This window comes from Lycorma delicatula, chromosome 2 (assembly GCF_047948215.1).
Source record: "Lycorma delicatula isolate Av1 chromosome 2, ASM4794821v1, whole genome shotgun sequence".
NCBI lineage: Eukaryota > Metazoa > Arthropoda > Insecta > Hemiptera > Fulgoridae > Lycorma > Lycorma delicatula.
In genome coordinates, this window is record NC_134456.1 from 116,734,559 (window position 1) to 116,757,985 (window position 23,427).

At 29.1% G+C, this 23,427-nt stretch overlaps 1 protein-coding gene across 2 annotated transcripts in view; it reads right to left on the reverse strand.

Annotated features, from left to right (window-relative positions):
* The window catches only part of LOC142319163 (protein kinase C-binding protein NELL2-like), a 316,057-nt gene that overhangs the window by 29,221 nt on the left and 263,409 nt on the right, over window positions 1-23,427 (reverse strand). For both annotated transcript variants that reach the window (XM_075356145.1, XM_075356146.1), the window contains 4 exons: window positions 19,251-19,490; window positions 18,399-18,530; window positions 17,187-17,449; window positions 14,506-14,724 (listed from right to left, as the gene is read on the reverse strand). In XM_075356145.1, the coding sequence (XP_075212260.1) occupies window positions 14,506-14,724; window positions 17,187-17,449; window positions 18,399-18,530; window positions 19,251-19,490 (854 nt within the window). The remainder of the gene's footprint in view (window positions 1-14,505; window positions 14,725-17,186; window positions 17,450-18,398; window positions 18,531-19,250; window positions 19,491-23,427) is intronic.

Genomic DNA, 23,427 nt, shown 5'->3' on the forward strand with positions numbered 1-23,427 from the left:
AGAAGATAGGCCAAATTTAGTATGTAAATATGTTCAAAATGAGACTGATGACAATCTGGATTGAAATAAAACAAAAATTTATATGCTGTTTCTCCAAAACGTTTTGAAAGTATTTGAAGAGACTATCAGAAGACTTAAAAAAAATGAGTTAACTGCATCAGAGTTGTTCGATGTTATGAACAGCTGCAACAAGATCATTCAATGCAAAAATGATTAATTTTTTGGCTACTTAACTGCAAATAAAATTAAAAATACTTAAAAAAATTGAATGCCAAATAAAACAGGATTTCATCAAATTTCTAATCAAAACTCTATCATATCTAGAAGCAAACTTTGATTTCAATAGTTCCAACCATCTTTGTGTGCTTCAATGATTTTCCTTGAAAACAAATAGTATGACAAATGGTGATATTCAGTGTGCTTTCTAGTGATTGAACATGTTGGAGATTCTATATGTATGGATAGTCTTTTATGATAAGTAGGTGCGAAGGCCTAAATTCATGATCAGTTGAAACATCAAGAGAAGCTGGTAGGTAAAAAGTGGGTGGATATTTTTTCAATACTGGAGACTTATTATTGCATGTTCAAAACTCTAGCATTACTTATTATTAAAATTCTTAGTATCTCCTGTTCAAATAGTTTTGCAGAGGGGGCATTTAGCTTGATGTCATTACACTGGAATGATATGAGTAACTGGTGTAATGTGAACTTAATAAAAGCAGAACTTCAAGTTAGAGTTAATTTTCAATTAGAATGTATATAATTCTATCACTATATAAAGGAAATTAAAGATGTTCTAACAGCTGCAGGTAGCTCAGCAAAGCATTATTGGAAAATAACATAGCATTTGTACATAAGATGACTTGTCTCAGTTTCATAAAACAAAACAATTTTAATTACAGTACTGTATTAAATTACTAGTTTTTTTGCCTTTTATATGTATGTGTGTTCCCCTCTCCAGTTCTCCACACTCATTATCAAAAGAATGTGTCCTGTGTTGGCTCTTGAAAAGTTGGTCACCCTATGGTATCTGTTCCTGGCAATTTCACAGAAATAAGTAGTGATTTTATCTGGGATTATGTGTATGATAACAGTGATTTTGACAGTAGAAATACTTTATATATTGTTAAAACTGGAGTCTTTATGGCTTTCTTTAAATTGTTCAGTATTAATGACATTACAGTAAATGACACTTAATAAAACCAATTTCAATAAAAAGATTAATGAAAGATATTGCGATCAGAAACAGAAAAATCCATGTAAGATAAACAGTTTTGTGAAGTATTTGAGAATTGAATCATGCAATATGAAGCAGAAGTATGTAGGCTGTAATCGAATAACGAGACAAGTACCAGAGAAAATAATGTAACGGTATTGTGGCAAGCACGTTCAATAATCACTCCTAATCATTTTCATCAATAAAAATAATTCTTCTAATTAACCTTATTAGACGTTTGCATTTTCATCATTAAACTTTCAAAATCGAATGGATCTAAAAGTTAATATTTTTTGCGACATGTTTTTAATCAGCATTTTCATCCTATTTCACATGCAAGTTATTCTGATATGATTTTGGAAGGACTTTTTTTCCAAACGGTATCCAACAATTCGTCCGTGATTATAACTTTTGCCTAACTGTATATTACAAATACTTCTAATTCTAGTTGGCTAGGAAATATTTTTATTGAAAATACTTCCTAGTGGAGCGTCACACTCCACTGAATTATTACATCAACAAAACTTCAAAGTTCTACGAAGGAATGAAAACCATGACTTTAACCACTACTGTCGAAGAATACAGGAAAAACAGCAGAGGAAAAAGGACAATGAATAAAGAAATGAAAGAGAAGGTTTAGCATCCAGATAGAAAACATCATCAAATGCTTTCGTTGGGACACAGCTACGAATGCGGTACCGCGATTCACACAAACCGCTAAATGCCATCGTTTAGGATTAAATCTTATATATGAGAATAAAAATATTTGATGCAGCGGCAGTGGGACGTATAGAGGATGCCAAACACAGAATTTTCAGTCTAGGAATGTTGGCAGTACAGTGGTGGTAAGACGTTTCCCATGCGGTAGATGACGGTATGAAATTAAAAAGAAAATGTCTTCAACTGACTCGGTAGGTTATGAAAATATCGGTCGAGTCGCTAAAGATAGCGATGTGGAAGACGAAAGACAAATCGTCGAAATTATTTAAGAAATACTGAACGAAGAAAATGACGCTTATAAACCATTATTCGTGTAATTGGATTCGTTTTATTTTGTGCAGTCTTGACTTCTAAGTAAGTTTCTCTAGTTCTTTTTTCCCTCTTTGCAATTAGAATTCAACGAACTCCGTTTGAAGTAAATCAATTACTTATAGTTATGGAGTTTTGGTGACAGATTTCACATATGTACTTGGAATTGTAATTCTGCTTGTGTGCTGATGGTGATATTGCAACATGAAGTAGTTGCATTGCTTGTACTGCTATCACATTCATAACTGTTTTCAAATATCTTGAAATTACTGACACTTCCTGGTATTTCATTAAATCTGGGTTTCTTCTTGGGCAAACAATGACAAAACACTTTTTTCCAATTTTTTTTACTGAATTTGTTTATTCCTGTTGCAACTTCTTGAAAATAATTAAAAATGTTTTCAGAAAGCAAATTCACAAATAAACCATACATTACTTTTTGATGTTAGTTTCTTCTTCACTTGATAATGTGTTAAGTTAGTAGGAAGAAAGCTGTTTCATATTAAAAACATTTTACATGCAGCAAAATAGTACCAAATCTTGAGCCAATATACTAATAAAACAGAGATCTAGAAAGTAGAGACAAAACATGCTGCAAAGGTCCATTTAAAGGCCCATTTCAAGTGACAAAAGTAGATTCTATGGGCTGGTATAGTTGTTAACTATATTTATAATGCTCTTTTTTTATAATAATATGTCTCTCCATAAGGTAATATATACCTAGTATTAGTATTTATTTATCACCTTAATTTCACTAGATTCTAAAAATTGCATTTTGATTAGTTATTACATTTTGTTCACTTTTCTAAATATATAATAGTAATGATAGCTTAACATATTATGAAGATAGGTACTTCAAAGTCATATAATAAGGTTTTATTTTATTGCAGACAAAATCAATTTGATTCATGTGAGAATTTATTACTTAGCAATACGCCAAAATTACTCAGAATAGGCAATGAAGTTTTACAATAGCTAACAGGAATCTATAAATCCATGTGATTAGTATTATGTCTACCTGAAAAGCATGATTCAGTGGTTTTATTCATTTTTAGTTACTACTTCCTGTCAAGAATTTATCTGCCCGTTCAAGACTATTCTCAAAATTTTGTACAACATATGATATAATATCAAATAGAACCCAATAACAGAATGGTGATTACTGCCAAGTCGCTGAAGATTGCGATGTGGAAGACATCAATCTAACAGCATCAATGAGGCAATGGTGTTGAAATATAAATGGAATATGATGACAGTTCTTTAACAATTGTGATTGAGTTAATTCAAACGCACAACAAAAATGTCAGTGGTTCAGAAAATATGAATCCTGCAAATTAACACTTTGCTTCACAGAGCTTATATTTTAGAAGAGTTATAACTGAACTTATAAGTAAGTTTGACCATGCTGGATTATGACACCACTAGTTTTGTTATTTATTTTGAGCTTCCCCATTTATAATTCTGTAAAATATTATTTATGATTTAAACAGGCTTTATTCTTAATATGGTAACTTTTATTTTCGTTATGCCCTGATAAAATTAATAAAAAAAAAATTAAAATTAAAAAAAAATATTTCCAGTTGTTTAGCAATATCTACAATTTTTGAAGTTATTAAAATAACTGTGACAAATTTAAGGTTGTCTTTGTTTTTAAATTGTCTGATAACATTATAAATACATGAGCCAAATGATCACACAACAAAAAAAATTAAAGAATACACCATACAAAGGGTTTTTGTTTAGTTAAATACCGATAATCATGAAAACTAAATTAATCATTCAACCTTAGGGTACGGAAATAATCATGAATATGCTCTTGTTGATTTTTAAAATTAGAACTTACAGATAAATTCTCAAAATTTGTACATTAAACCAAAAAAAATAATGCTTTAACTTTTAAAATTTCCATGAAAATAAACAACATTTATTATATATCATTTATTAAAATATGAAAATAAATTTCAATTTTAATTTATCAACCAAACTATTAAAGTTAATATTAAAAATTAATGTATCACAATAATAATTTTTCCTTTTTTTGTAAAAGTATGAAATCAACGAGAACAATACTGACATAAAATAAATTAATTATAATTTATACACACAGACACAACAAATAGACATATCAGTTAATAAAAGGGAAGATTACGTAATAAGCATAAATATTCAAAATGCTTAATCAAAATGAACAATGGAAAGGATGCAATATTTCAAACTGCATCTATGCATAATCAGAAACTATGCAAACTACAAGCAAGAATAATATTTTATTTTACTAAGTTCTAAGTTCCAACCATGTCATAAAATCATTTTATCACTGGTGATAACTAATAAAAATATTAGTTAACTTGTAAAATATTTGTGTACATCCTCTTGTGTGCACATCAATTTACATCAAAGAAAGACTCGCTTAAAATAAACAAAGCTTTGAGTTTAAACTGTTATACACACATATAAAAAAGCATTTTCATTTATGTAACTATTTTTTATAATTAGTAACATATATTCTTTGAAAATATAAATCAATTAATTTGCCAAAAAGGAAAGCATACTTTGTACATTAAAAAAACACATCAAGTATTTTCATAATTTGCTTAATACTATGAATATGAATTTGGATTTGCTGTTTAATAATACTAATTACAGTGGAGAAAAATTTCATTATTTTTTTATTTAAAAAAAAAAAAAATATATATATATATATATATGTGTAATAAATATAAAAAAGAAAAATAATAAGTTATTTAATAAATAATTAAAAATATAACTTAGAATTTTTAGGTAGATTTCATAAGAAAGCTACCTATTGTAATGGGTAGCACGATTCAACTTCTGGAAAATTTTGACATATCTTCGTTTCACATCCCCCAGACTCCAAAATCACAGTCAGTTCAAAATTTTATATATATATATATTTCACTTTCTTGTAGACATGATTACTGCCGTAATTTTGCACCAATCAATTTCAAATTGATATATAAAATATAATGATCCCAAATCTTGGTTAAGACCGTTAATGGGAAAAATTGAACCATGGGGTTGGAAATGGGGGGCTTTTTTGAAGAAAAAAAAATATAGCTATAACTTTCTTATTAATTAAAATATTGAATTTGTTTAAAAATCCTACTATTCTTTAGATACGTTTTTTGATATCACCAACCATTGGCCCAAGGGGTGGAAAAGCAAAAAAAAAGCATACCTCTCTTAATAGGCACAGTATTGAATCTGTTTAAAGTGGTCATTAGTCATCTAAACATTATCTAGAATATTTTTCTGAAACACTTTTTGATATGACCAACCCTTACAGCAAGGGATGACCAAAATTGCTGTAATTTTAAGAAGATGGGGCTTGTATGTTAAACATGTGAAACTTTTTTTCACATGCAACCATTGTTGTATTCAGTAGATTTGAATTTTTCTTAACTTTAAGGAGGAAATCTTTTTTATTCCCTACTTAGCTCCAGTAATCTACCTCTGCCTTCCAGCATGCTGAAAGGATTTTTTTAATATGAGAAGATTAATGTACACAACTTTTATTTACTGATAAAAAACCTGAGTATGCAAATTGTATAAAAGCTGTGTTATTTTCATTACTATATTTTTTGCCTACCTTTGTACATATATGGTAGAGGCTCTTTAAAAATTTACTTTGGTTAAATCTGAATAATCTAATATGGAGAATTTGAATATGTGAAACATATATTTTTATTAAAGACATTATAATATGAACTGGTCAAGTTGTTTTAAGAAGTACACACAGCCAATAATAAAAATATTGCATTATATAGCATAAAAATTATGCTAAAATTAAAATGTTGAATTTTAAAATGTAAAATTTTTAAATTTTATCATATGTAGCAATAAATGGTGAAAATCATTCGTAATGGAATAGATTAGAAAATGTTAATTATTGTGAAGGGTTCCAACTGAAATGCAGTACAAACCCAGTTACGCGAATCAAAATCTGAGTTATTAACAGAGAATTATAATGCACAATTTACATTTAAGAGCCAGTTTTAAAAAATTTACAATCAGAAAGCATGATATAAGTTCTAACATTTCTTTCTGTACAGACAAGACCCACAAAGAGGTTTATGTTTTTTTTAATGGTTGCAGGCATTTTACTTATTGACTGATCTGGCAAAAAACTTTCATGGGCATCAAATAAACCACAAACAATATCAGCCTTTTGTTGTTTTATACAAACAAAAGGAAACATTTCAGACAAAATAAAACTCCAGTTTTATTCTTAGGGAATTTATTTTTATGTTGTTGAAAAATTTCTTTTTACAGTGAAATAACTACCATTACTGATAAAATAAGCTGAAATTATTAATATTTACAAAGTGAAAGTTTTCCCATAATTGTAAAAAAAAACTGAATTTACAATGGAAGCAACACTTCACAAATGATGTACAGTAAGCATGACTAAAAAATCTTTGGTATTGAGAAATTTCTTCTTTTATACATTTTTAAGTTCATATCAGTTTAATCCAGTGATCATTGCATTGCATTGTGATCATGTTAACTTCAAATAGCCCCCCCACCAAATATATCTTAAATTGTTAAACTTGATGGTCAGTCTAAAACTTCACAGCTCTGACCGAACTAATCATCAGGCAGTTCATTATTTACTAATAGCGTTATAATGTTTATATAATGAACCAAAAACCCAATTTGTAGCAAATTTAATCTAGAGAATTTATTTTAATTATACATTGAATGATTATAACCTGAGTTGCAGATGAAATTACTATAATGGATAAATTCAAGGAATTAAAGTTTTTAAAAACTGGAATTTTATTTTGAAAGGTTCCTGTTTGATTACCACAAAAAATTGATATGTTATGTCATATATATTTTGCTTTTTTGTTGAACATACAAAACTTAAGCAAGTCAGTTGGCAAATGAAATACTAACAGCCACACACACACACTTCTTAGTGCCCACTGTACTATTTGCATAATAAAAATGAAATGCATGCATTATCTGAGGTCCCATTCAGCACAGTATGTAAGGAGAATGGTGTACACTATACTAAATAAAACTATGTATAAATTGACCTTTTGATATTGTCCAATGCCAAACCTATAAAATGATCATAGGATAAATATTAAACTGCAGGTAATAATATTAGTTTACAAATGTTAGGTGTCATAACCATATAGGTTATAGGTAATCTGACATAAAACACAAGTTATGTCTGAAAGTAAAATAACTATTCGCTAGGCAACAATAATCTCAGCTCATGTTTACTAACTATAAAGACTAATGAGGTGGTTTCCCAATGAATTGTTAACAGAGACAAACATACTGTTGCATATCAGTATGCCAAATGGACTGAAATGCAATAGTTTTAAGTCTTCAACCATCGCCGTTTCTCTGTTTACCAGAGAGTCTGGCTAAGTAGTGAATATAATTTTTGTAAAAAGAAAGCAATTTGAACTAATGTCCCTTGTACATCATGTGCTTTACATATGCCACAGCCACAGTAAAGGGGTGAAGGTGTACTGTAAAGTAACAAATTAGTGTACTCCTTCTATCAAGAAATAATACATTATAAACATTGTCTCTACTCAGCAGGGTAGAATCTATTGGCAAATAAACACTCAAATACAAAATGTATATTCTTACAGCTATAGTACTTTAGCTCAATCATAGGCTATATGTATGTAGATAAAAAAAATCCATAAAGAAAAATACAGCTACTATTTTACTTTTTTTAGTAGCTATACATATTATTATAGTACACATATTATTATATGTATTATGTATTTGTTTAGATTGGAGTGACTGCTCTTTAGACTAATCATTTAGAAAATTTGCCATTTGAAATTTTTATGTTACATAAAATAAAATTATGAGTAGAACATCATACCAGTTTTCATTAAAATTTTTGAGCTTTTTAAAATAAATGTGATGGAACTATAACATATATATTCATGTTTATGAACAGGTTAAATCAACAATTATTTTTACTCACATGTTCGATTTCATTTATCAAATTTTACTAAAAATTTTGGTTATTTGTAATTTATCTACCCCAATTATTTTGTAGAACTCTTGGGATTTTATTCTTATATTTTTATTCTTCATATTGTAGTTAAAAAAGTAATTTTAAACCATTTAAGCACATTATAAATGAAAAATAAATTCTGCTTTTATACTTATTTTCTACGACATCAAAAGCATATACTAAAAATTTATATAAACTGCAAATGCAATGTAGGGGATAAAAATATTGATAGCTCATAAAAACTACTCACCCGACTACCAAAAGTAAACAAGAAATAAAATTCTACATGACATTTAAATAGGAGTCTTGCATTCTTAATGTTACTGCATAACACTAAATTAAAATTAAAACAAAAATGTTTTCATTAAATTTTACTATAAAAAAACTGTAATAAAAATCTAGTGAAATAAATTATTAAAATACTTCAGAGAAATTAAATTACTGGAGTTTAATTCATTGAAAAATTGACATTTTAAAAAGACAAATTTAAATAAACCGAACAATTTTGAGATCCATGGTAGTCAGCTGTAAAATTTACACAAGTGATTATTTTTAAGTTGAGAAAACCAAATTTATAAGATAATAGAAACAGTTTTGATTAGATTCACTGATGATTTGGTTTGAGTCATCTTAAAAATTATCATATGTAATAGAAATCATAAGTTATTATGAACTTATTTTTATGGGTTAATTTTTGTTAAAATAACATTCTCCACCTATGCAAGTATTGATGGAACTGAAAATAAGTATTGAAACCCTAATGAAAATAAGAATCAATGAAATTATGTACAAATGTGTTAAAGGAAGAAGAATGAACATTTTAGAAAATGTAGAAAGAAATCTTTGGATTAAAAAGTAACAATAAAACAATCATAAATGAACAGATCAACAATCAAGCGGATGTTGATCCAATTTCAATTCAATTTACAAAACAGGAATCTCAATTTACTGAAAACAGGAAATAGATAAATAAAATTAAAAGATAAGTATAATAATTAATAACAAATAAATAAGAAGAAGGCCAGATAAGGCATGATGTCAAGTACAGGGAGGTGCGTTGACTAAACTGACTAAACGCTATATAAAGATTAACAGAAAGTTAAAAATACCAGTACAATAATTTTTGACAATGGAGTGGTTCGAAAATATGTCAACAAGTGATAAAAGAATTAAGCTCAAAAAGATAAGCAGTACTCAACATAGAAACTATAGTGATCTTACCAGAAAAGATAATTGTAATTAGTATCTTAATAACAGCATTTGATTTACTATTTGTACAATGTTACATATTGTTTTAAAAGCTTTGTATTTTTATAAATTTCATATATTTGAATGTTTTAGGATTGTGGTTTATATGCAGTAAGTAAAAAATGTATATGTTGTTTGTGTGTTCTGTTATTATGAGATAATTTGGAAAATCTGATTCTCCTACATATATATATTTTATATCTGGGGACAATGCTCCTGCCCATTGTAATATTTAGTGGAATTACTAGAATTGTTAATTATACAAGATTAAATGACACACTAATTAACCACATAAAACTTAATTTGAAAAAACTAGGAACACAACACTACAATGTAAAAAAACATAAGAATAGACACACCAGTAAATATTCTATCACAGGTACAAAGGACAACACTACACACCATATTAAAATCAACCTTTTAAATCACATTATAGAGGCAGAAACACAAATAAAGAAAATAACTGTAACAAGTTACTTTACCTATGGCATAAAAAATGTGTGAACCCAACATGGTTTATAAAATCTAATCTGTAAAATTAATTTTGCAAACACTCAAATTGAAAAAAAAATTAATAAACCTTATATAGATTAAAAGCAACACTAGACCTCATGTTAAAGAAGTTTATTATTGCTTCAAGATGGACGCTTTAACATGAAGCATCAATTAGAAAAGCAGCAAATATTCATAGTTTAGTAAAGATTTTTCCATAGACTGTATTTAAAAATGTATTCATATTATTAATTTCAAAAGTTAGATCATATTCTATAAAAAAAATTGTTGGAGACAACAGGTAAATTCAAAAAAAGTAAATTATCAAAATATAATTGACTACTGACAATACTCGGACTTCATTGAAGTTGTTGCGTGGTATGAGCGTCTACTCATTAAAGCTGTTAATATTTAATCCCATAAAGAATTCCAAGATCAAAAATAAAGTCTAATTTTTAATAATATTTATTAGATGTAGTAGTGGATTTCTTGCTAAAGCTTTAAAAACAATAATTTTTTTACTTGGAATTTTTAGTGAACACTGGGTGTAAAACTATGAAAAAATTGTTTTGCTTCACAGGGATGCAGAGCTTTTTTAAAATGTCAAAAAATGATTTTACCAATGACCCTCTCCTTCTGTTTAGCCTCCAGAATTATCATAAGGTATTACTTCAGAGGATGATATGTATGAATGAATGTATAAATGAATTGTAGTTTTGTACAGTCTCAGGTCGACCATTTCTGAGATATGTGGTTAAGTGAAACCCAACCACTAAAGAACTGATACCCACGATCAAGTTTTCAAATCCATACAAAAGTAATTGCCTTAACTAGGATTTGAACCTTAGAACTCTCGACTTTAAAATCAGCTGATTTGCAATGATGGCCAATTTCTAGTGTACATACGAGCTACTGTATTTCTAAATAAGGAATTCTTCCTATTTGAAGTTTGTTGAATCTCTTCAATAGCATTTAATTTGTAATAGTTCCTGATTATAAAACGTAAATTAAAAATGAATTGTTGAAAAAGAGCAATATTTATAACTTAAGGGGCAGAAGGTTTAGAGTGGCTGGGATCACAAGGGGGCTCAAAATCATATGACAGTTTTAACTATTTTTCCTCGACTTGGAAGTAAAACAGCTTTAAAAATTATTTAGACATTTTGAAACTTTGGAAGGAGCAGTAGGAGAAGATAACCGTAGATAATAAAAGAGGTTTTTTAGTTGTTACTGAAAACCTTAAGAAAATACCACGTTCAAAATTACCACGGTTCAAATACCACGATATTTTTATTTTTTCCAACATTTCCAAGGATGATATTTACAAGAGACATTTTGAGTTCATCAAGGAAATTATTACATGATTTGATAGGGATAATAAATTTTTCTAGTAGAGAAAGAGTCTAGCAGAGCTGAACAGTTTGCAGTCATATTTTATTATCTGCTTAGATCACATAAAATTAAATGTTATTTATTTATTCATTATTATTATTATTTATTTATTTATATTTCTATTTCGATTAATTAATTATTTATTATTATTTTTTTAATCATATTATCTCAAAGAAAATAATTGTAATTTTTTTTAAAATGCTTTTATTTATAGTTTTTTTTTTGTCTTCAGTCATTTGACTGGTTTGATGCAGCTCTCCAAGATTCTAGTGCTAGTCGTTTCATTTCAGTATACCCTCTAATATCCTACATCCCTAACAATCTGTTTTACATATTCCAAACGTGGCCTGCCTACACAATTTTTTCCTTCTACCTGTCCTTCCAATATTAAAGCGACTATTCCAATTATTTATAGTAGCATCAATAATTACATTCATTAGAGTTTAAAACTATTGTAATTTTAAATTTAGTCATTTAAAAAAAAAAAATATTCAGATGGTTTATACTATCTACTGAAATTACTCATGACAAATTAATTGATCTATTGTTTTTATAACACTTTTATACAACTACAATAGAAGAACATATTTGGTTTGCAGTTTCCATGTTTGGAACATGTTTGTTTGCTTGTTAATCCTGAAATTTTCTTGAAATAAGTATCAAATAATTTGTCTTGATTATAGTGGCAGCTTGTAGTTAAAATTAGTGGGGGTGCTGCTCCAGAAAATTTTTTCTGGGCCTTTTCAAGGCCATGGCTGAAGTTTTCTGTAAAATAAAAGAACTGAAAAGAAATGAATCAAATAGAATAACTGGAAGCAGGATAATAATCTAATTCTAAACTATCATGTTCAAGAATATGGTACATGGTTTTTAAGCACAGCACACGCGTTTAAAAAAAAACTACCTTTCACCAGCACGCCAGGGTAGGCACTGCAGGTGCGACAGTGCTCTTTCTCCTTCGCAGCCTCACATGCGCACAACAGCCAACAGCCAAACATCATACCACTGGAACTGAAGCACACAGTTCCACACAAAGATTTTTGTATCTTTTTCATAAACTGGGGATGGCTGCTGACATTAAGCTTAAGGATTATATATTGTACAACTATAAAGAAAGAATTAAAGAAAAAAGGACTTATTATATTAAATGTTATCAATAATATCAAGTGGAAATAGGGGGTGCAAGTTCCACAGTGCCTATACCCGAGCTGCCACTGCTTGATTATACAAATGATACTAGTTTATAACAATCTGGTAAAAAATCAAAATGGGCTGAAAATATAAATCTGGAGCTATTTATTTCCTTTAAATAAAACTTCTAGCTCATCAAGTAAAATTCTTAAAACATAAAAATCGGTTAATAAATTATTAATTTTATGGATAACCAACACTTTACAAATTTACAAATATACAATTTTATGTACAATGATTAAAAAAAAAAGCTGTACATGATTAACAATTTTTCTTAGATAAAAATACACAGATTTTAAAATTCATGAATTATAGATTTATTACGAAAAGTTCAAAAAAGTGACCTGTAATTTTTTCTTTTTTATCATTAAGATTAATAATGTTTAAATTGATTAAAAATATTATAAATTACTAACTTTCAAATTAGTGGATAAATTTGTTCTTCCAGAGGTTATTTTAGAGATAATTATGTGAAGTTACCAGTGGCACTGGCATTTACGGTACCCATCTTAAAAAGGTTAATAAATTCATTTAGTTTTTAGTTTAATAATGTATTTGAATGTTTTTTTGTGTTTATAATATGTTGTTTTTGTCTGATTTATTGTTTGTTAAAGTTGACAAAAATAACATCATGCTAAATGAATAATCACTATGTAAAACAAATGTAATGTTTGACTATGTACTAAAGTGGTTCTCTAACCTTTTAAAGATGGAAAATATTAATAACAGTTTCACCATCAACTCCACTGAAGAAGGAGGTGTTTATAAGCATCTGAAAGGACCTGAGAAGAACTATTTTCATGAAAATTGAGATTGAATTGGTCATAATTAAAAAAAAATCATCTTCAATAAAATAATTATACTCAACTGAATTTTCATGGGATTTTTGGCAGTTAATATTTCATCACCATAAGATATATTTTGATTTCACATGTTAAATGAAAGCCACATGAGACACTGTCAGAGATTTTTATTGAATCCTATCAGAAATTTTTATTCAGAGATAAATTTAGTTTATTAAAATTTCTTTTATTTGAAGATTTGGTCATGACAGTATTTTGTAATAGTGAGAAATTTGATGTTAATGTTAATAAAAAGTAATTCATAGTCTGATATTTGTTTCACAAACAATCCTATGTTTGCTCTTCATTTATGTTTCTAAATAAACAAAATGAGAGAATTACTTGGGCATAGTACTTCTAATCATGAAGTCTTAATACATTCATTACATGATTTTAAAATATCTAACTTCAATGTAATCTTACTTTAAAAAAACTAACTACTGTTCTATCTTTTCTTAGACTAAAGATTTGACATCTGCACAATTCAACTTACAGATCTGATGACTGGACACTTACCCAGATCTAGCAGTGACATAATACAAGGTTATCGAATCAAATAACTAAAATTAATTTGTTCTTGGGCTAAAATTATTTTTAACTAAATAAGTTCCCAACACTTTCAATTTTTTGTGGCTGTAAAAATAAACTGCCTCTATTATAAAATAATAAAGCAAAATATATAAAAAGCTACAGCCAATAGTAATATGAAGCTATTGAAAGAAGATAAAATACTGAACTACTAAGAATACCTTTTATAAAATTGGAATAATCTAAAACCTAACAGCAAAACCTAATTTTAAATGAAACTTATCATACAGATCAAAATATTGTTTAAATCCTTAATTAGATTGAAATAAAAAATATATATATTTATACACTTAATTCAATATTTCATATTAATCTTGGATTTTAGTTCAGACACTAAAATTAGTTAAGTAACTTGGTTATATACAACAAACAATCGTGAAAACCTTAAAATAAATTAATGTTTTCATTTGTGTATAAAAAACATGCAGAAAATTATTAAGCACAGAATAAAATAGAACACAAATATAAGTAACACTTGTCAGAATGCTCACCTTACAGTTACACGCTGTGCATTTGTCCTGGGGGTCGTTCCAGTGTGTCCCAGAATCATACAATCGTCCAGCATATGCACATGGCTGTCCAACTCCTGCACTGGAATTGAATGTGCATAGATCATCATGACATCGTGGGCAACAATCACCCGGTGTCAGAAGAGGAGTGGAACAACTTACTGGTGGACATTCCATAGGCCAGCAGTCTATCTCCCCAAACTGTAAAAACAGAAAAATAAATTAACTAACTCTATATCAGTAATCATTATTAATCTTCGAATAGTGAAACTCACAATTATGTTCTGCAAAAACCTACTTTAAAATACATATTTCTTCACTAACAAAAAAATTTTGTTTGTTGAACGTTAACAATTTTTTTTATCTTTAAGTTACCTATTTGATACTGGGATCAGAATTTAGAAAAACCTATTTACAGTGATGGTAGTGATGACGTTCTAAAAAACAGAGAATGAATGTTGAGATTATAAAATAAATAATAATTGTAATAACTTTTGTGGTAAAATTTCAAATAGTCTAACAAAAATTGTGAAGATGCACATTCTTCAATTGTGCACATCTAAAATCAGTGCACTGATATTATATAAATATTACTACACTGGTAGGACTTAAGAAAATTGGAAAATGGTCTATCACTTCACTGAAAATTCTCATTATCCTGAAAAATCTTACCTAATAAATTTTCATAATAAATAAACAGGGGAAGAGGAAGAAATTGCTCCTGAAGACACTGATTGAATTCACTTATTCTCTCAATGAATTAATGACACTTCTGGCCAAAAGAACTGCATGAATTTGAAAATTAAAAGATCAATTTTCTTGATTTACTAACAGGTATTTATTAATCATGGCAAGAACAAATAAAATAAGTAATTAAAAAAAGTTATTTGAACTGTTATACATACTGTTGCTGAGGAGATATGTTGTCCTAAGTATATTAAAATCATACATATTTTGCTTATACTTATCTTATCATATGCTTAACATTTGAAGTTAAGTTCTGAGGTAATTTTTGTACCACAGGACACCATTTTACATTCTAAAGAAGAAACCACATAACATTAAATATAGAGTAGGCACCCTTTAAAGGATTCAATGCAAATGTCGATTATACAAAATTTCACTCTTCATCCTATTCACACCTAGTTTTCCTGGCTATCTGGCCAGAAAAGCTGACTATTCTTTAAAATCCTCTCATCAATTGAAGTTACTTCCTCTTAAACCAGTTTGTGTATTGTAGACTTGTTAGTAAACTACTAGCATGTGTAAAATCAATAAATTCAATAAAACATTATGAAAACAGCGCTCTTTTCATACCTAATTAAAAAAATTATGTTATCTATGAGCAAGTTCATAAATGATTTGTCAAAATAACTTATTAATACCAGTAGTTCTGTAACAGGAGTTTTATAAAATCTGTTTTATAAATTTTGTTGTGTGTGCACTTTCTAACAGCTGGCAGGACATCTTCTTTATTGGGCTCAGTAAGATAGTGACTCTCTTTATTGCTTGATACTATTCAAGGACTTTGTTTCTTATTAGGTGAACTAAAAAAATGGGTATATATTTTAACACAAAAAGTCAGGCTAGCTAAGGTTAAAGCCAGACCCCTGTTAAACCCCTTGTTAAAGCCAGGCCTCCTATTTCTAATAAAATCTAATTCAACCTAACCAACTGGTTAACTGAAATATGAATTGTGGCCGAATGGAATGAAAAAAATTTCAACTTAAAGCTACATTAAAAATGGCTATCATTCAAATAAAAACCAGACAAAAAATTTGCTAAGTTAAAATTTATGGTCAGTATTAAATTTTTGAATAAATCATATTAAACACAATTTTACTGCTAAAATCAATAAAATTAATTGTAACAAACAATTTTGTTATAATTGTTTTTATTTTTTTTGGGCAGAAGGCTTTACCTAGCCAGAATTTCATCTGCTGATTGGACTTAAACCCTTAGGTTACGTAAATAATCTCTGGACAAGTTCACATATTGTAATATTTTTCCAACAAGCTTTATCAAACAGTTGTTCCATCTGTCTACCTAGTGGGCAGAATAAGTGTGATGCAATTTAATTGCTGTGATACTTGTCATGGAAAGAATAAAGTAATTGGAGAAGCTGTGCTCAAATGATGGTTTGCAAGTCTGTCAGAAGTTTATTTGCATTAACTCCAACACTGATTGCAATATAATACAATACTGTAGAAAAGGATTGTTTAATTTCTGTTGCATTTTAAAATGCAGAATTTCCCTTTTGAATGAACCTGATTGATTGATAAGTTGTTTGTGCAGCAATGTTTGTATAATGGTGGTGTATACAAAGTATGTAATACATAAACATACTTTCTTTTAGTTGACAAATGTGTTCATATATTTCTTTGACTAATAAATTTTCATTTTTAGGATAATAAACCTCAATAGTGCTGCTAAGCTATTCTTAGCAGCTTATGGTAGGATTTTGGATTTTGGCTTATATATTCTTTTATATAAGATCTTAAATTTTAAAATCTCTCAAGCTAGTTTATTTCAGTGTTACAGTAATATAAGTTATTAGAGTAACTGAAGTAACCTAATAAAGAAAGACAAGTTTTCAATCACTTCATACACGTTTACACACAAACTGTATTAAACTAGAAATATACAAAAATAAAGATACTGACTAGACATTCACAGGTCTGACACTGGTATATCCAACGGTCACCCGAGCGGAAGATAACATGTCGAAGCTCCTGATGCCGACAGGAGGCTCTAGGATCACACTGAGGACAACATTTTGTGTCTTGTATTGAAGTAGGCGAAGAACAATCACACTGTGTTTCAAGACAGCTTAGCACTCCATTAAGGCAAGTGCATCGTTTACATGGAGCTAGTGGTGGAGAGATTGTTGCACCATTCTCCACCTCTGTCCCATCAAGCATACAACCTGAACAAAAATTTAGTGAAAACTGTTGACAAACTGATTGCAAGTAAAATCAGTAATAAAGATTTTTAGAAATTTTATTTGAGTATTAAAAAAATACGTAAAATACTGCTATAAAATCTGGTTAACTTGGGTATTGTGGATCACCATTTGACTAGAATCTGATAAAGGTCCAAAAGTGAGGGTTCAATTCAGAATTTAACAGAGTAAACCTCTTATGTGAAATTTATTCATACTTAAAACTTCCTTTATAAATTTATTCCTTGTTAAGTGATGTTCTGTGCCATTATATACTGATACAGCTTGGTGATTGAAAAAAGCTAATGCAGCAAATAAGCTGGATAAAACTCAAGATGTGAGTTTCTAAGAGGTTACTGCAAATGCTAATTTTACTATGTAATGTATCTTTTACTATATACTGTCTTAATAGTCTCTTGTTTCCAGAAATAATAAAATTTATGCAAATGTGTGATTATTACATACTGAAGTTTAGCAAAGCTCAAGTAGCTACAGCTGCTAATTCTGCTCAGAAAAAAATCCTTTACTGGCAACAATGAAAAGAAGGTAATTTAAGGTCTTTAGCTTAGATGAAAGTAAGAAGGTATCACAGAGTGACCTGCTAGGTAAAAAATATGCTATATCTGTGAATTTTGGGGTATTAGAGATAATTAAAAATGAAGAAGCACAATGAGGCTTGAGACACTGGTAGTTCTTTAGTGACATTAAAAATATTCAACTGCCTGAATATGCATTGGTATGTCTGAGTATGTATTTCATTTCATGATGATTTAACACTTAAAAAAAGGGCACTATAAAGACTTAAGGACAGTATTAAGATTTAGTTTTCAATACAAATCAAGCAGCTTAATAATACAAATATAACTACTAAAAATATTAAAATGAGCACTGTAATGTACAAGAGAATATTATTTAAATAATCCATTTAACTTACTGAGTTTACAATCAGACTGATTAACTGTATCCAAGGCTTTGTGCTGGCAGGTACATGTAAAACCCCCTTCCACATTGATGCATTGTGCAGAGGGATGACAAGTGTGACTTCCATTTGCACACTCATCTAAGTCTGAAAGCAGAATCACCAGATTAAAATTTTTATCAAGTAAACATTACTGGTTTAAATACACACAAATAAAAGGAAACATCACACATACACACACACATACACACACACACACACACACACCCACACCTATACACACATACACACACACACACACACACAATGTGAAATAATTGCAACATTTTCAAGTGACTCAAAAATATCAAGTTCAATTAGGACATCTGAAATTGACATCTGAAATTAGCTTAATTTATACAGTCTAGCATCAAATTTGTTAAAATATCAACTTTAGGAAGAATTTAGACTTATTTATATAATTCTAATGAAAATGCACAAATTTTTTGAAATGCTAATATTATTAAATTACAAGTCTTTATATGATGTGTACTTTCAAGAAAAGTCTTCAGACCGTCCAAATTAAGGTGGTACGTTCAAACTCATAGTAGTACTTCCTGAGTGAGTTTGGGTTTAGCTGTTACAATGTTAATGACCCTAATAGAAGCCATAATGAATTAAACAATTCTTTTGCAAATAATCGAATAATTGATCATAATCACTATTATAACAGTATCTTCTGTTAAACAGAAGTAAATCTTTCTGTAAGAAAGTATTTGTTTTAGGAATTACAGGGGATTATCTATAAAAAATCATTCTTTGTAATAATCTGAATGTAATCATGGACTATTAAAATTATAAAGAAAAAGATTGTAATAAATTATTAACCTTGACAAGCTGTTGTAAGCAAGTTATCATTAACTATAGTAGTACGATAACCTGGCTTACATCGACAATAATACCATCCTGGCATATTAACACATACTGAATCATGTAGGCAGCTATGTAGGCCAGTTTCACACTCATCTAAATCCAACTCACAGTTTGTGCCCCTATAACCTTGCCTACACTGGCAAACATCAGGCTGAACACATTCACCTCCATTTAGACATGGCTGCCGACAGATTGCTGCAACAGAATAAAAATTACACATCAGACAGTTACATTTACATTTGTCAATAAATTTGCTTGGATAGTAACATTCAGATGAAAGGTGTCAGATGAATCGGTGGAATTTAGAGAAGCTTGAGGAAGAGGAGGTAAAGAAGATTTTTGAGGAGGACATCGCAAGAGGTCTGAGTAAAAAAGATAAGGTAGAAAATGTAGAAGAAGAATGGGAGAATGTTAAAAAGGAAATTCTTAAATCAGAAGAAGTAAACTTAGGCGGAATAAAGAGAACCGGTAGAAAACCTTGGGTTTCAGACGATATATTGCAGCTGATGGATGAACGTAGAAAATATAAGAATGCTAGTGATGAAGAAAGTAAAAGGAACTATCGGAAATTAAGAAATGCTATAAACAGGAAGTGCAAACTGGTGAAAGAAGAGTGGATTAAAGAAAAGTGTTCAGAAGTGGAAAGAGAAATGAACATTGGTAAAATAGACGGAGCATACAGGAAAGTTAAGGAAAATTTTGGGGTACATAAATTAAAATCTAATAATGTGTTAAACAAAGATGGTACACCAATATATAATACGAAAGGTAAAGTCGATAGATGGGTGGAATATATTGAAGAGTTATACGGAGGAAATGAATTAGAAAATGGTGTTATAGAGGAAGAAGAGGAAGTTGAGGAGGATGAAATGGGAGAAACAATACTGAGATCTGAATTTAAGAGAGCATTAAAAGATTTAAATGGCAGAAAGGCTCCTGGAATAGACGGAATACCTGTAGAATTACTGCGCAGTGCAGGTGAGGAAGCGATTGATAGATTATACAAACTGGTGTGTAATATTTATGAAAATGGGGAATTTCCATCAGACTTCAAAAAAAGTGTTATAGTTATGATACCAAAGAAAGCCGGGGCAGAAAAATGTGAAGAATACAGAACAATTAGTTTAACTAGTCATGCATCAAAAATCTTAACTAGAATTTTATATAGAAGAATTGAGAGAAGAGTGGAAGAAGTGTTAGGAGAAGACCAATTTGGTTTCAGGAAAAGTATAGGGACAAGGGAAGCAATTTTAGGCCTCAGATTAATAGTAGAAGGAAGATTAAAGAAAAACAAACCAACATACTTGGCGTTTATAGACCTAGAAAAGGCTTTCGATAACGTAGACTGGAATAAAATTTCAGCATTTTAAAAAAAATAGGGTTCAAATACAGAGATAGAAGAACAATTGCTAACATGTACAGGAACCAAACAGCAACAATAACAATTGAAGAACATAAGAAAGAAGCCCTAATAAGAAAGGGAGTCCGACAAGGATGTTCCCTATCTCCGTTACTTTTTAATCTTTACATGGAACTAGCAGTTAATGATGTTAAAGAACAATTTAGATTCGGAGTAACAGTACAAGGTGAAAAGATAAAGATGCTACGATTTGCTGATGATATAGTAATTCTAGCCGAGAGTAAAAAGGATTTAGAAGAAACAATGAACGGCATAGATGAAATCCTACGCAAGAACTATCGCATGAAAATAAACAAGAACAAAACAAAAGTAATGAAATGTAGTAGAAATAACAAAGATGGAGAAAAGATTATGGAGGTAGAAGAATTTTGTTATTTGGGAAGTAAAATTACTAAAGATGGACGAAGCAGGGGCGATATAAAATGCCGAATAGCACAAGCTAAACGAGCCTTCAGTAAGAAATATAATTTGTTTACATCAAAAATTAATTTAAATGTCAGGAAAAGATTTTTGAAAGTGTATGTTTGGAGTGTCGCTTTATATGGAAGTGAAACTTGGACAATCGGAGTATCTGAGAAGAAAAGATTAGAAGCTTTTGAAATGTGGTGCTATAGGAGAATGTTAAAAATCAGATGGGTGGATAAAGTGACAAATGAAGAGGTATTGCGGAAAATAGATGAAGAAAGAAGCATTTGGAAAAATATAGTTAGAAGAAGAGACAGACTTATAGGCCACATACTAAGGCATCCTGGAATAGTTGCTTTAATATTGGAAGGACAGGTAGAAGGGAAAAATTGTGTAGGCAGGCCACGTTTGGAGTATGTAAAACAAATTGTTGGGGATGTAGGATGTAGAGGGTATACTGAAATGAAACGACTAGCACTAGATAGGGAATCTTGGACAGCTGCATCAAACCAGTCAAATGACTGAAGACGAAAAAAAAAAAAAGTAACATTCTCTTTCTGTCTGTGTGTGTATACACCCCCACACACAAAATATAATTTATTAATCATTTTAGACTTAATTTTTTTACTTTAAATTTTTGAGATTAACTGGTTTGAGTCTTAAACTTAACTTTAATTTACAATGAAACAAGAAAGAGGAACAGCCAATAACCATTTAAAGAAATGGAAATTAATAACTCAATGAACATTGATTGTTGAATAATCATTGTCAGGAGACAATGACTGATAAACAAAAAAGAAAATATAATAAATGATCACCATAGAAAATATAAACTTGAATCTGTAAAATTATCAAAAACTAAAAACATGAAGGTTTGTACAACAAACTTAGCAGTAGTCAGTTCAAATTGAAAATGAATGTCAGCTAACAGCTAACTGTGGAGTCCATTCCACTTAAATTCCCACTATATTCATTTTGGTGTAATATTTCTAATATCTTATTATTAACATCTAATTTAGTGAAGAAAAATTGAAATTAAAGTTTGCCATTATATAAAATATATCATTTTGTAGCCTAACATAAAAGCCTAACATAGCTTACTTATTATTTTTATTTATGCTTTCATTTCATTCTCTTTTTTTTAACTTAATATTTATTGAGTAAAGATATGCTGATAAAATATTTTGCAGTTCACATTGTTGAGTTTTCATTCCCTGATGACTAGGAGCTGATATAATCTATATTAAACCTGTTTTCCATTTGATACTGGCTAGCTCATCAATAAATAAATACCAGTTGGTACAAAATTAAGTGAGAGAAGGAAGAAAGTGGTAATTTATAAACTCAATATAATATTCAACTATTATGTAAACTGCTAGCCTACAAAGTGAACAGATATTTTCAGTTGCATATTAACTCATATATCTTTGATCTAATAAGATGAAGTGGTCTGGTTTAATTAAGCGTTCTTATGAACTTTTAAGCAACATTTAGAGTATATGTAATCATGTTCTTTTGTCTTCAAATATTATTTAAAAGTATTCCTTAGTGAAACAAAAAGAAAAACTGCCTTAATAATAGAGAAATAAATGAATTCTTTTGAAGAATCTGTTCATAAATGTTTATATAAATTACATTTATGTTACATGTGTGTATTTAAGCTATTTTTAATACATTAAAAAATTATTTATTTACTCAACCTTGTGCTGAAATTGTAAATATTCATGCAACAATAAAAAAAAAAACTAATGATTCTACTGGATACTATTTATAATTTCCAACTGTTTTTAGGCTAATTAAATAAAAAGCAAATCAACTAAAGTGTGCTCATTAACAGCCTACAATTACTAATTGTACAAAAGGACTGTGATGAAATTAATAATATTTTTCTTTAAGTTTTAAGTCACAAAAGTATTTTTTTAGGAACGGTACCATATTAACAGGCTACAAGCCTAATAAAAGTTTGGGAACTGATATTTTTCAATACTCTCGGGGAAAAATTCCTAAGATGGTACTAAATATGTTAACTAAACTCAACATCCAAAGTGTATTACCATATTGGTGCTCAAAATCAGGTACAACTACACCTTCAGCTTGATTTGAATGTACTCTTGTAGCAGAATAGAATGAGATTTTACATTAAAATATGTGATATATTTTTATTTGAAATTTATTCAGTGTAGATATTTGGATTTTAATCGGTTAATTAACAGCTTCCTATTAAACTTCCGTAATAGATTTAAAGTTAATACTTAAGAAATGTACTTCTTAAAGGTTTTTTTTTACCTATACAAAAATTACAATTTT